The sequence below is a fragment of the Musa acuminata genome, chromosome BXJ2-4 (assembly GCF_036884655.1).
Source record: "Musa acuminata AAA Group cultivar baxijiao chromosome BXJ2-4, Cavendish_Baxijiao_AAA, whole genome shotgun sequence".
NCBI lineage: Eukaryota > Viridiplantae > Streptophyta > Magnoliopsida > Zingiberales > Musaceae > Musa > Musa acuminata.
This window is the reverse complement of record NC_088341.1, coordinates 12,729,065-12,747,052: the sequence shown is the minus strand read 5'-3', so window position 1 is coordinate 12,747,052 and position 17,988 is coordinate 12,729,065. Positions and strand designations below refer to the sequence as shown.

Sequence of the window (17,988 nt, the reverse complement as noted above, 5' to 3'; positions counted from 1 at the left end):
GTGTCCTGTTCTTGGAGGAGCAAGTTGGACCCGTTTTGGAGATTTCCTCCATTCACAAAATAGGTACGGAATTGGGTAACCCAATCGGCAATCCAAATCCCGCGTCTACAAATTCCATTAAATTATGCCCACAACTCCTGCGTCTCATCTCCCTCGAGGGGGAAACGATTAGGAGAGCCTTTGGTCGAGAAGCGAAAAGGGCAAAGAGAATTAAGAGAGACTCGTGATGGGTTTCTCCAAATCGATCGCTTTTATTGTGCTTTTTGATCTGTTGTGCTCGGCACGCATCGCCAGATCGGATCTCGATGGTGTCGTGGGGTTCCTGGAGAGGGCCAAGGAGCCGGAGTTCTTTGATTGGATGGTGGGCGTGCGGAGGAGGATCCACGAGAACCCCGAACTCGGCTACGAGGAATTCTCGACCAGCGAGCTTATCAGGAAGGAGCTTGACGCCTTGGGAATCCCTTACCTGCATCCCGTCGCCGTCACCGGGGTTGTGGGCTACGTCGGAACCGGGAAGCCTCCGTTTGTCGCCCTCAGAGCCGACATGGATGCCCTTGCGATGCAGGTCTTTCTTTAAAATAGTTTTTTTTTTTTTTTTTTTTTTGTGGTATAGGGATTGGGCAGGAATTTGATCGAAGAGATCCGTTTGACTTGTCTTGGAGTCAGTCTTTACGTGCTCAAGTATAAAAAGGGGAATTTGCTGTTTTATTAATTTTCAAGTTTTTTTGTCTTTCATTGACATAGATGGAATATATACAATTTTTTCGGAGATCAAGTGATTAGGATCTCTATTTCGGTAGTGCCGCCGGTTTTTAGTGTATGGTGTCTTTGCTTGAATGGGTTGAATCTGTCTGTTGTCACGCTAAAGTTTACATCTTTGGCAGTCTCTCCTTTATTTCATGTCGTTGATGTTGCTATGAGCAGGAGGAAGTGGAGTGGGAGCACAAGAGCAAGGTGCCTGGCAAGATGCATGCATGTGGCCATGACGCACATGTTGCTATTCTGCTTGGTTCTGCTAAGATCCTTCAAGAGCATCGTGATGATCTACAGGTTTGTCATTCCTTATTAAATCAATGTGTTTCTGTGATGTAATCTTAACAAATGTTGGGCTGTTTCTTTTGGGAACAAAAGTCTACAGAACACAAAATGTGTGGTCTTAGTTTTATTCATTTAATCAACACAATATTTTTTTTGAATTTGTGGTACATGGCTTGCCAACTTCCATTTTCTCAACTATATTATTGAGGCAATTCTTTGCAACTGAGATAAGAATAAGTTCCCTAACCAATTCAGTCTTAATTACTTTTTATTCCTTGATGTTGCCTATAATGTAGCCTTTAGAATAGATAGTATCAAACAGTTGACATGTGCAGGAGAGTTTACGTTTGTCTATATCACAGTCCAGAATACAGGAAACAACTTCTGTATATTTAGAGGTAAAACTGCTCCAGACGCCGCATTGGTGGGGAGCCTTGTGCATTGGGTACACACATTTTTAGAGTCTAATGTGATTCTTTTGGCCTCTACAATGATTTGCTCAGTGTGTTTGCTGAAACCTTGAAATTTGATTTGTTTACTAAGAAGATGCTTCTTGTTTTCCTTTAGTTAACACATTTTCTGATGATGTAAAGTCTAGACTGATTTTCCGATTCTATATATTTTAACTGGTAAGAACAAATCTTTTATGATGTGAAATTCTTCTGATTCTGTTTATATGTTTTAACAGTTGACTGATAATAAAATCCTTTTTGTACCTACTCATTCTCCCTGGAGGCTTCATCAAGTCAATTTTATTCTCTATAGGTTGCAAATAAATATTTTTATCCATATTGTATTTTCCATGTTAAAAAATTGCCTAACTTACCAAATATTTTGCCCAATCTCATTTTTGACATGATTATGATCATCAAGGAGGACTCTTCAACAAGACTTGATCAATTATGTAGTCATTTTTGCTTGAACTTCTCATTAGTACTGTTTCCATTTTCAAAGGCAAACCCATTGTGTATGTGAAGTACTTCTGTTTTACTAAAAGCTCAGTTGTCTTGAAATCTTTTTCCAGTCATACTTGAGAATATAGAGGATTTTTTTTTTCATAACCATCTAATGTCTTGATGTTAAGTTTTTAAAACAATTAATTTTAAGTTCATTAACAACGCATGAGGCATGAAGTACTCTAGATCATCTGGGCATGCTTAGTACAATGGCTCTAGGGGATACTATGCCAGGCAGTAATATGCTAGAAATTGCAAACTGTCATTATTGCATTGGGACTTAAGTAATGCTTAGAGGTTTTTTACTGGAGTGATACATTAAAAGAAATTATTTGTTTCTTGATAGATATTGTTAAGCTGTGCTGTTGTTTTATTACTTGGAAATATCTGGACATGTCAGTTGATCTTCTCCCAGCTGTAAATTCTATAATATTCCATACAATAACATCAACCTTTCTCTGATATAGTTCACTATTTAAACCAAGGTCTGTAATTTCGTACCGTACCGGAGTTTCGACGTTCGCTCGGTACGGTACGAAACTGTATACCGAGCGGTATACCATTCGATATACCGCTTGATATATATATATATGTATGTATATATATATATATATGTATGTATATATATATATGTATGTATATATATATATATATATGTATGTATATATATATATATATATTATAATATATATATATATGTATATATATATATATATATATATATATATATAATATAACTCGGCGACGCGACGTCGCCTCGTTTATATATATATATATTTTAATTTAAAAGGCGACGTCGCCTTTTCCTTCCCCACGCGGGGCGACGTCGCCTCATATATATATATATATATATATATATATATATATATATATATATATATATAATTTTATTATTATTTTTCGTTCCGCTCGGTAGTCGACGGTCCGCGTACCGGTATGCTATCGGACCGGTATGTACTGCCCGTACCGGACGGTATCATTCGGTATTGCCTACCTTGATTTAAACTTTATAGTATGAATTTTGCTTATAAAATACGAATGGTGTACAAAATTGGACAAGGTTTCCCTTTAAAGGCCTGTTTGTCACTCAGTTAGATTTTGCCTTTCTACCTTACTAATTTATGTATACCATCCTATACTGCACATGCTCAGCATCCTTCTATATTCTTTTGGAACACGTCCCTAGATGTCTCAGACAGCAAGTTATATTTATCTGATAACAATACAGAACTCCTTCCTCCATAAAAGTTTACCCGCATTATTATGAGTTTTGATTGACAGTAACATTGATCCATTTAATTTTCTGCTATTGCAATTAACTGAAGTTCTTTCTCCCAATGAAATTTCCTTACTCCTTGTCCTTTTGGATGACTAGCTGTCTGACACCTTTAATCACTAGTGTAGAGCTAACCTCTGAAATTATGGTGATATCACAACTTCATAATCATGGCCTCTCAAAGACTGCATTAGGGTACCTTCTATTTCTTCTATGAGTCCACACTACACCCTTTGCTATAATTCCAGTCTGAAAGTTCTGTAGTTACAGTCCATCAAATCTAATCTTGATTATTTTTTATCTACTTTTTTTTATTGTTCTAACCATGGTCGTTCTTTCAATAGGGAACTGTTGTCCTCATTTTCCAACCTGCTGAGGAAGGAGGTGGTGGGGCCAAGAAAATGATAGAAGCTGGAATTGTTGAAAATGTTGATGCTATTTTTGGATTTCATGTGGCAGTTGATATACCTGTTGGCACTGTCGCGTCCAGGCCTGGCCCTATAATGGCTGGGAGTGGTTTTTTTGAGGCAGTTATAAGTGGCAAGGGAGGTCATGCTGCCATTCCTCAGCACACAATAGATCCAATTTTGGCTGCATCAAACATCATTGTGAGCTTGCAGCATCTTGTTTCTCGTGAAGCCGACCCTTTGGATTCACAGGTATTTTTCCCCCATATACCATGTAAACTGCTCAAAAGAATCTTGCTCCATGTGTATTATTTGGTTCAGCATAGCATAGCTGGTATTTCTCCTTTTGGCCTTTTTGGTCCCTGTGGGTGCACAACCCACACTGGTTTAGTACAGAATCAATCTCATCATGAAGCAAAGCAATTTTTATGGAGCTACTAGGCTCATACTAGTGATCCATCTGGCAAGTGACTAGTTGACTGGTTGAGAACGAGAATGATGACTACTTGTACTGAATAACTTATCTATTGAGCACTTGCGAGCAATACTGTTGTTTTTTCCTTATTTCGTATTGGATGCTGGCCACAACAACAACAACAAAACCGTATATCCCAACTATTTGGGTTGGCTATATGAATCTTTTGCTGTCATTGAGAGTTGTCTATGCTAAAATCAGTTATGATCCATGTTCATTGATATCTAAAGTTAGTTGTTAGTGACCTAACACAACCCTCCACCTTTATCATCTGGGCTTGGGACTGTCATTGGTGGTGCTGTACTGAATGCTAACTACAATAGTAAATTCCCACAAACCATTCTCTCTCTCTCTCTCTCTCACTCTCCAAAGAAGGCTGAAGAGAGTCTCAAAAACAAACAGAGCTTTAAGAGATGCCAAGGTAGTTTTACCCTTGGCCTGGCTGACCTTAGCCTCTCATTAGGAAGGGCCGGCTGATTCCTTTTCTAGTCAGGAGAGTGTTAACTTGCCTTGGGAGGAGGGTGGCAGCCCCTCTCCTTCTCGTAGTTGCTATAGGAGAGATGGTGGCAGCCTACTTTTCTTCTTCCATAAGTGAACTATATCTGTCCAGATGAGTTTTCTCTCTCTCCTTTTCTGTCTTTCTCTTCTTCCTGTTCCATTTTTCTTCTTCTTGTTAGGTCAGCATTGGGTCATGATGAGGCTTAGATGTCTGGAAAATTGACAAAAAAAAGGGCTGTCCCAACATGAGTCTTTCATTAATGTAGGGTTTGGGAGAGTCGATGTCATACTTTTCTCTTGTTCTAAAGAGGAAAAAAAATCAAATTTGTTTGGTGACAAGAAATAAGCCAGATGATTCTCTTTTTTTATTTATTTAACCCTCTAAAGTTAAACATATAAATTAAATATGATTTACTTTGTAGGTGTGGTTGGTAGCATACTCTTTGAGACGTCAAACTCTTGTAAATGGATTGATAAAGAATATCAGTTATTTCATTTGAGAAGTGAGTGCTTGTGCACTATTCTGAATCTTTAATTTTTAAATATTGTGAGTGTTCAAGATACATGCTACTGAGTATATAACAAAATGCCAAGCCAAGCCCTCTTCATGTCCCTGGCTCTGCCCCTGGCATTAGTCTCAATTTGTTTTACAGTACACACGATTTTAATTGCAGGTAGTAACGGTGGCAAAGTTTCAAGGAGGTGGTGCATTCAATGTAATTCCAGACTCGGTGACCATCGGTGGCACCTTCCGAGCTTTTACCAAAGAAAGCTTCTATCAACTCAAGCAGCGAATTGAAGAGGTCTGACATCTTCTTTTTTAATTTAAAAAGCAAGCTTCTTGTAATCTTTGAGGCACTTGGTTTAAACTGTATATTAATTTGCTTGATTCCTTTCTTCTCTTGGTTTCTCAAACAGGTCATCGTTGCACAAGCATCGGTGCAGAGGTGCAGTGCGAGTGTTGACTTTCTCAACAAAGATCGTCCCTTCTTCCCTGTTACAGTCAATAGCAAGGATCTTCATGGGCATTTCCAGAAGGTGGCGGCGAAGATGCTTGGGGTCAGCAACGTAGTAGATAGGAAGCCTGTAATGGGAGCTGAAGACTTTGCATTATTCGGTGAGGTCATCCCTGCTGCTTATTATTACTTTGTTGGGATGGTGAATGAGACGCAAGGGCCGATGTACCCCGCACACTCACCATACTTCACCATCAATGAGGCTGCACTCCCTTATGGTGCAGCCCTTCATGCCTCTCTGGCAATGAGCTATCTGTCTGAAAAGCACACTCCTTTGTCATCCACGGAGAAAGTTCATGATGAACTCTGAATTAACTTTTCACGGCTCTTCATGAGCTATGTTTAGGTGGATTATGTTGTATATCTAGTTCGACCGGATACGTTCTGATGTGTTTACTGCATATTATTATTATCTTTAAGTTAGACGAGTCATTTTTATCTCAGCTGCAGTCACCTTGTTAGAACGAACAGATAAATCATTGCTGGATCGTTTGTTGCTCAATTTTTGATGATTAATGGGATATGATTTGGGATCAATCTTCAACTGCCTGATGGAACAGTATCACGAGTCACTTTATTGTGACATCCCAAACAAGATGATTTCAAAGAGTGAAAATCTGATGTAAATCTTATTTCAGATACGGTCGGACCATCTTGTTCAGGCACTGAAACCCTTGGGGAGAAGGCTCCAGGTGTTGGAGGGAACGTTGGGACAAGCTTCGGCAGCCACCTTGGTCATGGCTTCCACCCTCACACCCGCATTGCAGATGTTGGCTAGCGATCGCAGGTGTTTCATCCCATATCGAGATAGAGAGCCGCAATATGTTTCAAAAGCTCGTACCTGCAGGCAGCAGAGAGGTCAGAAGTGAGGTGAGGTGCTAAGATGAGCCAGGATCTAATGTTACAGAATGACTATTCGATCATCAAAATGGTTTTGGCATCTGAATATTCGACGTGGTCCATCATCAAAAACGAATTGGGGATTTGTGGTTTTAGCGAAAGCATAAGACGCGGACCAAAGGAATGAATGGGCGAAAAGATCCACCATCGATTTTAGGCATGACCAATCATCCACCAAGGGCTGTCCTGCTGCTCCAACACTCTCCAGTACTCGTGGCCCATTCTCAGAACCGAAAAGAAGATTCCCAATAAGTCGTACGCTCTTATCTACGTGCGATCGATGCTCCAATACTTGGAGCAATTGCTTTTGAGCATCCAACTTCTGAGGGGAACCTTCGGATGCCTTGTGCAACTTGGAAGAGAAACAAAGCCTATTTATTAGTTGCCAGCGATGTTTGGAATCCCATAACATCAAAGAATTTGGTACGAAGAAACCCAACCTTGAGCCAGAAATGAATTAGTTCCGCATCACGTTGGTTTACCACCACCGTCTGTGTTGACGATGGCAAAGGATTAGCAACAGGAGTGACACCATCACCGGAAGGATCGAAACCCACGTATAAAGAAAGTTTCTGTGTGTTTAGACGCAGATCCGCATATTGCATGACATGTGAGCCAAAGTAGTATATGTTATGAACTGCGGTTCTATTTTTGACCTGCAAACACCAAAAGCACAAGTATATTAGATCCACAGGTGATAGAGGAGGAGGAAACTCCAGCACTAAGCGCTTACTAGCTGATACTGTTGCGCTAGGGTTTCGGTCCGCCAATCATGTACGTAGCTGATCATGCAAGAAAATGACCCTGTGAGATAACTATAGAACTAGAACCGGAAAACAATATCCGTGACATTGAAGATTGGGAATTTCTCAAGAGGTATGTATGTATGTATGTATGTGTGCAAAGAAATACTTCATTTCAGGAAAGCACATACGTCAGGTGGAGGTAGAACAGAGAGAATGAGACGTTGCAATAAATTTGTGCATCATCAATACATGTCATGATAGAATAAAAAAAGTGTATGTGTGTGTGTGTATGTGTGCGCGTACGCGATGTATGTGTGTGTGTGATAGATAGCAGGAGGGACAGTTGGTTTAGTAGTAATACGCACCTGTCTTCCATCCAGGAAACACTATACAAGTCCCCCAAACAGGTGGTGAATTGTGGAGGAGGGCTGGGGAACATCCCCGGGCAGTAGGTTGCGTAACTGCTTTCCATGGCGTTGGCGGCTGTTGTGGCATATATATTAATATTGTTCGGCAGAAGGCCCTCGAAGATACTCCCAGATTCACAAGCTTCCAAGTAAAACACCTGAAATATTATCGTATATAAAAGAGTATATGCACGTATGTCCACATGATAGATACTGTATAAATGTGGATGTTACCATGCTTTTATAGGATCCTGTTGCATGCTTGTGCTTCAACACAGCAATCAGGTCATCGGCATAAAGGTCAGGATAAGTGGGCATCCCTGGCAAATTTTTAGGTCGATGTATTAGTTTCCTCTCCGATATCACTCGACAACCATGGAACGAAAGCGTTAAACCAGTTGAGAACATTTAAAGCGTCCTACTAACCAAGAACTCCAGGCCCACCGTGATCGGTGTAGTAGACGAATATGTAATCATCCGGACCGCTATCAATGACCTTTCCGCTTCCTCCGGTCAGAGCAGTCCTATTTCCAAGGAGAACGGCGAAGAAGTTGTTCACATTAACATCATCTCCAACGTAGTCCTGCTTGCATGCATGCAAGTCATACTCAGATATCATATAAACTAAATGGTCGATGATACTGATGGACGATAACCCCATTCATAAACAAAGCAAATGCAAACCTTTGGTACTCCCGCATACACATTCTCGCCCTGGGGATCATTGATTATGACTCCGGGTATAGGATTTTCCTCATTGTTTGCAATATCATCGTACATGAAAACAATGATGTTCTCATCTTTTAGCCCGCCCCTCCTCAAGATTTGATATGCATGACAGACATCAGCCTGCAGAATGGTTTCAAAGAAAAGAAGATTGTGGACTTCAAGGCAAAATCCAACCGAATATTGAATCAAGATATGTATTCAATTGAATATATATACATACTACTTTATACTATCACAAACATGCATGCATGCATGCATCTCCAACTCTATAACCATACGCTAGTAACCTACGATTGATAAATGAGAATAAATGCATGCAGCTCTAACTCTATAGCAATATAAAATAACCCACGATTGATATATGAGAATGGTAAGAAGGAAGACATCAGATTGCATCAAAAAAGTAGAGATACAGTAATGTTGGCGTCGTGACGTTACGTGGAAGGAACAAGGATGGCCGGGGAACGATGCACCCACCTGATGACGATAGTTATAATAGCCATTGGATCCCGCTATGAGCACCGCCCATCTCGTCCCCACGATCTCGTCATCGCCGTTGATCGTGTTCGTCGCCTGATCGGACGACACCCCAATATGGTCGAGGCGGGAGTCGACGAGGAAGAGTGGCAGGAGGAGGAGGAGGAGGCGAAGTGCGCCGACAGCGAAACGGGCCATCGTATCGGTTTCGGACCACCCAAGGCGAATGTATCCGATCAACATCGCCTACTTCGTAACAGGTACACAAGGAGGGGGAGCGAGTGAGAGTGAGAGAGAGCACGAGGGAAAGGTTGTCGGGAGTGACGCGTTTATATAGGGTGTTCTTCCCCCGTAATACGGATATCTCCGCCGTTGGATCTGCTCTAGAGCCGACGTGGACGACCGTCATCCGTTGCTCTTGGTTGACGAATCACGACCGTACACGCTCGAGCTCGTTGGAGGTGTGGGATCGGGTGAAAGAATCTCAGGGCCAGAAAAAGAATGCATTCGCTTGCGGAGTCCGATAGCTACCCGCCTTCCCACTGGGGACAGAGGTGATGCTCACAAGGGCCCACCTGCGTCTCCATATCCGCAAATGAGCTGCTCGGAGGTGAACGATACGAGACGTGTCCCAGATTACCTCGACATACCCTATGGGCCAAGTGGTCCTCTACGCACAAGCTTCGTAAGATTCCTCTGTATGTGTATCAAAACTAAACGACTAATAATATTAGCCTGCAGATGTCGATTTAAATTTAAAAATTGTAAAAATAATATATCTAGGGTATTTTATGATAATCAAATAATATTAAGTTAATAGAGATTAACTTCAACTATATATATATATATATACATATACATATATATATATATATATATACATATACATATTTATATATATACATATACATATATACATATACATACATATATATATATATATATATATATACATATATAAACAAACTTATTTGGAGGAATAAATTCGAAAACCATCGAATCCAACTTTCACGGAAGAGAAGGATTTGACTTTGTTCAATATCGAGGCAGAAAGTAAATTTGCCATGGATATGGTCGTTCCTTTGCAAGTCATCGATGGGGAACACCTTTAAACCTCCAAGCTTAAGCCACAAGGGAAGGTGGGCAAGTTATGGAAGGGGATGGAGTGGGAGCTGGTGCGGAGGTTCCTGGATTGCATGTCGTCAACAGGTTGTGTGTCTCCGAAGAGGGAAATATGCTCCCATCTGTGGAAAGCATCTTGACATCTTTATTCTTTTCAACCCCTTCCATCTTTCCGTCTATTGAAAAGTGCTTTGTTATTTAAGAAGTCACTTTCCAGAAATTGAAATAAAACCAAAAATAAACAGAACGTGGCTTCTGTTTGGTATATGGAATCATGGACTCTGTCATCACACATAAAAGCATAGATAAGACAAATCAAAAACAGACAAACTTAAGATGTAAGCCGCGGTGCACGAGAAGAATGAGACTTACGTTTGGTCTAAGAATCACCAACTGTGTCATCACACATCAGTTTGGATTCCTAATAAAGCATAGATAGGACAAATTAAAACCAGACAAACTGGTCTACTGGACAAACAGCCTTCGTCGTCGTTCGTGTATCTCTTCGTCCCTATAAACCATTATCATAACACATAGCATCAATACTATGGATGGATGTTGATTAGTGGCTTCGTATGCAGAAGAAGCACGGAACAAAATGCGTGCAAACTTTGAAATGAAATCCCAGGCATGTCTCGCTGGAGTAAATATGATGCCAGTGATCAAAGCTATTAGTGGGAAACAAATGTGAAATTGCCAATAAGAAGGTCGATCGATTAATTATGTAGGTGGGTTGCAATTGAAGCCAAGTAACAGTACCTGGTATTGATGCTTGCGTATGAGATTGGCACATCATTCCTTTCACATCCAAAGATGCTGCAGTGGCATATAGGAAAGAAAGTAATCCTGTGAAGTATCAGCACCTTACACAAAAAAAAAAAAAAAAGCTACAGTAGTAGGATACGACGGTCGGACATCGAAGCATGCAACTACTTCTCCACGATGTGCGTTTAATGACGAAAGCTAAAATATTTGGATGGTTGAAATATCCAGTAGAAGAATTTTTATTTTTATTTTTCCCAGCTAATAATACACTGAAATGGTCGCAATGGTATGTATGGCCCGTTTGTAACCAACCGAGAAGACCGTTTGTACCGCTCCCTCCCCAATGCAAGCGAATTCATCCTAAAAGTTTGCTTCTCAGACTTTGGTTATCAGAAAGACATGCGGTTCATCAGAAGAATCATGTCTCGAGTAAACACGTCAGAAGAGGAAATTCCTGAACGCAGAAATCACTCTACGCGACAGCAACAGCACGAATGCAAAGATGGATCCAAAAAACAGGTCGATCACAGGTTCTGTCTCGGTCTCACATTGACTGGGCGCGCTCCTTGTACTTGATCTAGAAGCACAAGGGAGGGCTTCGATCACAGCATCCGCTAGATCTGAGATGAAGGATGAGGTGCAGCCCAGAGCTGGCACCCTGCCCCAATTCTCAATGCCTGATTGCAGAGCCAAGTGCTTGTACTCCATATCAATCTCTTCTAGAGTTTCAATATGCTCACTCCCTGCTGATTGGTAAAAGAAATGACAGCACAGAAATATCAGAATCGTAATCACTGTGAAAACACAAAAAGTCCAAGTAGATTCCATTTTATGATTCCTTCCCAATGCGAATCACTGATGATTGGATCCTGCACTACAATTTAGTGCACAAGGATGAGATTCCCTCTTGGCATCCTAAATATAAGTAGGTCAGGATTCACTGGATTTCAAAAATTGGCAATGGAGAGCTAGTCAAGCAAAGGCATAAACAAAGCCCCAACCAAGCAAATCTTTCGTCAAGGCAGAGGTTTATGGTGACCTAAAATTACTATTTTAAAAAGATGAATCTAAGTGGCTATGCCATAAATGTAAACAGTAAATCAGGAGATGGTCCTCAATTACTCAAGCAAGCTAACCAATTCATGAATTGTTATAACATATGAATGTGATCCAACAAATCTCCTAAGCGAAAAATCTGGCATATAAATAAATGTATGTGCACTAGGGGAAGGATATAAAGCTGCAATTCGCTACCAAAATATGATGCATTAAACAATTATATGGGCGTAATCATGGAAAATCAAGCGGCACAATATGCCCTACTATCAAAACAACCATCCAGCAAAAAAGAGCCAAGTATGATCAATCAAAAGACCTTGGTGATCAGAAAGATAACATTCTACATTAATGGGAAACAACAAGGATTCTATTACATCTATTGATAAAACAATCTGTCAAATAGGGGTCAAGAAGACAATAATTGATACAATTGTGCAATGCAGCATTGATAGACTATATTATTAAATATCCATGCATCGATAGACTATATTATTAAATAACCATTGAGAATATGATATGTTGTCAAAATCATAGTCAAATTTAGCTCAATCTCATAATTATTTGCAATCGTGAAGTTTGACATAATGAAAAGTTACCTGACAGGAACAGCCAGAAGGCTCCTTATACCTCTCCGGCCAAGCTCAACAATTACTTCGTCAGTATAAGGCTTCAACCATTGAACAGGCCCAACTCGGCTCTGCAAGAATTAAGAAAAATGATGAGGAAACTACAGGATCAAGTGATGAGATTAATTCTGAAGTCTGTCTGAGAAACCATAGAGATCTCGATATGAGGCATGTACAAAGCTTTGAGCGCCTACTATATAAACTCACACTACCTGATAAGCCAGAATGTGGTGATTGTGAATTCCTCTAGATTTCAACTCATCCATGATCAAAGCGATACACTCTTCCATCTGATCTCTGTATGGATCTCCTGCATCCTCGACATAACTAAGTGGAACTCCATGTGCGCTAAAGAATACCATGACCTACCCTCACAAGCCAAATAGAAACATGCCAACATAAGTATCCAGAAACAATGCCGAGCTACTCGGGGCATCATATCACGAATATGGGGCAAGGATAAATTCATTAGCAAATGCATGAATCTCTATCCGGAGCAGCAACAAAACCTTTTGATATCCATTTAGCTGACTTTTTTCACCAACTAATCCCTAAATGAATATGCTGCAGAAAAACACTTTATGCTTTAACAGCAGTATCACAAACCATAAATGTAAGAACAGCAGTGTCCCAAATTAGATATGAAAACATCTTCATGCCTGATTTTAGATGCCGCAATTTGTGTTTCTTTCGCATCATCCAGTTAATTTCATCAATCCAAATCCAAAGACAATACGAAAAGCATGTTTGGGAAAACAATTTTTGCTCTCAATATGAAACGAGCAGAAAACAGAGGTGAAAAGGCAAAAAAAAAGAGAACTAAAAGCAAAATCAGAGCACCACACCATCACTTTTCAATGTTGTTCATTGGCTGTCGTTCACACAAAAGGTTGCTGGTTTAACAAAGCAACTTCCATGGCTCTCCTTGCATAGTTTATGAAGCTTAGCACAATATGTTGATATAAATTCTATACAATTTGGAATTAAAAATGTTGTGGTAGATATAATACATGTGAGGCTACAGGAAAAACCACCATATGACATCATGGCATAACTGACAAAGTAGAAGAAAGCTGATTAACGTAAATCACACATTCACAAGATCAGTATGAATTACCTCCTCTGGCTTAGAGAAAATTAATAGCTCATTTTCTATCAAGTCAACCATTGAGTTAATATACCCTTCACGTTGATACCATGATTCGATGATAGAAATTGGCAATCTTGTAAAATAAACATCTTCCCTGCAATGTGATTATGTAAAGTGTAAGACAAGTCAACAAAGTAGAGAGACAAATAAGAAACTGTTATCCACCTGATGATGCTCTGGAGAACACGGATGCTAGAACCACTAGTAGATATAGAGAATTGAGGATAAAGTGGAAGCACAACGAGCTTTGTTATTTTGTCCTTCTTTATCTGTGATCGCATAGGTAAATAGTCATAATTAACTAAACAATTAGCCAGAGAGCTTAGAGTAAAGCAAGGACATTCCATGCATCATATTACCAAAAAGCATTACTGTTCTTCTGAGTAAACTATATATATATTGCATGAATACTGTCACCACATGAAGAAACAAGATAATTTTGGTTTGCCTATGATATGACGTATAGTTTTAGGATTGAAGAGCCAATTGGCATCAGACGAAACAATTATAAGATAATGAGAAATGCAGCAGATGACTACAGCAAGGAGGGATGTCATATTGAACATTGAGCAACTTGTTTCCCATGAGCATGCCAAGTGCAATGACAAACCTGATGAAGAGCATCCTCTGTGAAAGGGTGCCAATATCGCATACCAACATATACATCAGCTTGCAGATCCTTGTCTTCAAGGGCCAGTTTCAATGCTCACGCCTGCAGATTCTCCAGTGATAAGCTCGTCATTAGCAAATTTTGGCTTTGAAAAATAAGACTTCTAAATTCTAATGACAAAACATTCCACCAAATCACCAGGCCTTTGTGATGTGAAGATGTATCTCCAGGAAAAATAAGGAAATGTTACCAAAATCAAATTGCAAACCTGATCATCAGTAATTCTCCGTAATGGTGATCCACCACCAATGGCAGCATAACCCTCCTTACTTTTTGGAGCTCTGAAAACTGGCATTAGTTGGGCCAGTGGTCGCTGGAGAAACCAGAATAACCTAGGAAGTTGTATAATATCCTAGTAGAGCAGTAGAAAAGAACTCTTAAGTCAAAACAATTGAAAATGAAATAAAATCATTCCAAAAAAAATATTATGTGCAGCATTAATGACAAAAATTTTCACAGGCATTCGTGAAATTGGAAACAAAAAACAATTGGTTTTTATCACATGCATGTTTCGATAGTTACACTATTTGCAATAATATTTGTGATGGTACACCAATTATGACCATTGCACCATTCCCTGATATTAAAATTGTATTAGCAATGTGCCAACCAAGAGAAAACGCATGCACACCCACTCTATGATTTGTTTTCAGCCTTCTGCTTCTTTCCCTATCTGTCAATGTTATACCTATTTTTCCCTCATGGAAGGCATATCCTTATTGTCCCTTTTTATTTTCCTAAAGAATGACTTTCCTTACATAATAAAACCTTTTATTAGGAATGCATTGTCCAAATATGGCGAAGGATCCCTAGAAAACATGTGGCTGTCCTATAAAAATTTCTCCTTTGGGGCTGCTTTCCATACATGAATAAGCTTTGGGTTAGTATCCTCCTATTTATTCTCTTTTACACGATGGCTTGCATTCTGAGGGTATTGAACAGACAGTAACTTTACCCCATAGAAAATGTAAAGTTTTGTCTATTTCTTCTATAACTGACTCCACCTTTTGCAGTGCTAGTAAAACAGAAATTTCTAGGTGGGATTACTCAACAACCTTGTTTATAGTATATTTCCTTCACCAGGTTTCTGTGAGTATTTAACTCTTCACTTCTTTTTTTTTTGTCTCAATACCAAGAACTCTAAGCCATCACATGACGAACAGAAATGATCAATTTACTTTATTTCAACCATCAATGATCAACAAAAGGTTACGACTGGTATGTATGTAGATCCAAGTTTAAAATCTGAACTGTTGAGTTTCCAATTTTAATTAAGAATCCAGAGCCATTAGTTTCAAACACTAGCTCAAGGAGGAAATTTCCTTGGAAACCCGAAAAAACCAATAAAATCCAAATTATCTGTGTCGCATCAAGCAGGAATACCTATTTATCATCAGTTCATCTTATATAAAGCTATCCTATCCCAGCTGTAGCATGCATTAGCATCTCTAAAAGGATCAACATCTATTGTAGGCTGGTAAAGATTGAGGAACATTTGCTGCCTTATTCACACAGAAATTTTCTATTTATTAATCATGTAAAAGACTTATAACAATTAAAAAATTCTAGCCAGCATAATTTATTTTCTCAAATTCTCATTTGCTCAAAAGGTTGACTATTGCAAGTAGAATAGTTACTAATGAAGTCAGCAGAATGAACCAAAATTCCAAATACAAAACAAGTAAGCACACATAAGATAGATATAAAGTCTTTTTTTTTTTTTCAATAGTTGATGAATTGACTTACTGGATCAGCAAATAAATTGAAAAGGAATGGTTGAACATCGTTAAGGGTCTCTGGACCTCCAAGATTCAACAGCAGCACCCCAACCCTTTCTTGTGCAGCACTTGAAGCATTACTGAGAACTTTACCATCCTATGTACATGCTTCAGCAGAATAATTTGTTCTCCTGGATTGGTTATACTTCTTGACCAGCAAATGTGTTTGTTTAGCAAATTTCATTTTGCCAACATCAGACGAAAGACAGGAAAATGATGGTAACTCCAGAGACTTATCAGTTTCCTGAAGACCATTATCTGATGAATGGAAGGTAAATTTTATACAGCAGACATATGTACATCGCCTGCGCATTGACCTGAAATTGAATTGGCAATAAGCTCTCTGTTTATCTTTTTATATAGGAAAGACGAACGGTTTACTGAGATATAAACCCACAAGTCGATCTCAATATTAGGTTCATTTATCAAAAGCAACCAAGAAAATGGGGAGCATCCCTTACAAACCGAGAGAGCCATTATTGTTTCGACCCCTTAAATGAAGGAGCTTGGTCTGCGCAACCGCAGAATTCACTGCTTCCATGCTTTCAGAGCGTGGCAATTGAGCTCCAACTCTGAAGTAGCAAAAGTGAGAAAAGGATTAGATTCACCAACATATATAGTCCTTCAGATCATATAGAAATCAGAAGAGAAAAAATAATGGTAACAATGAAGCCAACGGAAATTGGTACATTAAAAGGCAAAGAACAGCTAGACAATTACAACATCATACACAATCTCATAAAAAATACCCTCGAAATATGACATTCATGATAACCAGATCACAATCTCATCCAATTTATCATCTGCCAAACAGACTCGCGCATTTTTTTGTTCTCCCATCAAGCTATCGCTCGCCAGATTGCACCCCGTACTCGCTAATGTGGCATATAATTCGTACATGGCAATGATTATGACTAAAGATCGAAAGAGATAAATGATTCGTCATTTTGACCGGTCCATGCATCATAAATCCAACGGCTTCTGATCGCAAACACTAAAGGAACGGGTCCAAGGACACCGAGCTCGAGGCAGACGAAATCAGAAGGCAATACCGCTCGAGAAGGAACGGAGAAACGGGATGGAGGAGGACGCACCTTGCAGTTAGAGAAGGATCGAAAAAAGAGGACGAGAACTCCAACAATCACGGTATAGCACGATGGATCGACCGTCTCTTCTTATGACGGCGGGCCAAGGTTACTAGCCAGTGGTCGGACAAAAAGGAGTAAGGGAAGGAGGCAGCAACAGGTTGGTTGCTTCTTTGCGTCAAATGAAGGGAAGGGAGTCGCGCCGAGCTCTATCCTCCGCCCCCCAACCCGACCTACCAAACTATTGAGAGACTGAGCAGTCCTTATACGCGTTGTGATTGGCGAAACATATAGGGCCCCGTAAAATCGTCGCGCACGAACAAAACTGGGGCCGCGTCTGGTGCGTTTTTTTGGCGGAACCAAATCAACAAATCTGACCATCTCCTTTCCTATTTTGTTTGCGCCAGAACAGCGAATAGCGAAATCCACGACGCAATGGCAGCCACGCCATCAACGCCGTGGGGACGCAAGGATTGAGATGGAACCCACGGTGGCCACGTCTGATACACATTGTGAGCGGGAGAATTGCAGCGTCGACGTGGCGCTGGGTAGTACAGTTTACCTGGACGCCACCTTCCTCGTGATTGGCCATACTAACGAGGTCATCTCGGACCTACGTTTCGATGTCGGTTTGACCCAATAGATAGGTCGGTAGGTGAGTGTTAGGACTCTAGTTAGAAGAATCCTAATCGAGAGGGACATTCATGTAAAACATACTTAAGCCGAACCCTATTAAAGAGGTGAAGAGGCCGGCTAGGGTTATGAGGTTGTTTCTTAGAGAAATTAGGAGTTGTAAAGGAATAGGAGT

The 17,988-nt window shown here is 40.0% G+C and overlaps 2 protein-coding genes and 1 pseudogene across 3 annotated transcripts; 1 reads left to right on the top strand and 2 right to left on the bottom strand.

Annotated features, from left to right (window-relative positions):
* The first annotated feature begins 133 nt into the window (after window positions 1-133).
* Window positions 134-6,109, top strand: LOC103981749 (IAA-amino acid hydrolase ILR1-like 1). The gene is made up of 5 exons (XM_009398485.3): window positions 134-565; window positions 925-1,050; window positions 3,615-3,929; window positions 5,325-5,453; window positions 5,569-6,109. The coding sequence occupies exons 1-5, from the start codon at window positions 227-229 to the stop codon at window positions 5,974-5,976; spliced, it is 1,317 nt and encodes a 438-aa protein (XP_009396760.1). The 5' UTR covers window positions 134-226; the 3' UTR covers window positions 5,977-6,109.
* Window positions 6,110-6,313: 204 nt separating this feature from the next.
* Window positions 6,314-8,828, bottom strand: LOC103981750 (vacuolar-processing enzyme-like). 2 transcript variants are annotated; one of them, XM_009398486.3, is made up of 9 exons: window positions 8,801-8,828; window positions 8,404-8,603; window positions 8,146-8,302; window positions 7,954-8,039; window positions 7,678-7,877; window positions 7,300-7,348; window positions 7,007-7,222; window positions 6,712-6,918; window positions 6,314-6,507 (listed from the first exon to the last, which is right to left on the bottom strand). In XM_009398486.3, the coding sequence occupies exons 2-9, from the start codon at window positions 8,497-8,499 to the stop codon at window positions 6,325-6,327; spliced, it is 1,194 nt and encodes a 397-aa protein (XP_009396761.2). In that variant the 5' UTR covers window positions 8,500-8,603; window positions 8,801-8,828; the 3' UTR covers window positions 6,314-6,324. The 2 variants fall into 2 exon arrangements, with proteins under 2 accessions (XP_009396761.2, XP_064960117.1); XM_065104045.1 differs by lacking the exon at window positions 8,801-8,828 and having other exon boundaries at window positions 6,325-6,507; window positions 8,404-8,582.
* Window positions 8,829-11,414: 2,586 nt separating this feature from the next.
* Window positions 11,415-17,421, bottom strand: LOC135610068 (ferrochelatase-2, chloroplastic-like; annotated as a pseudogene).
* Window positions 17,422-17,988: the final 567 nt, after the last annotated feature.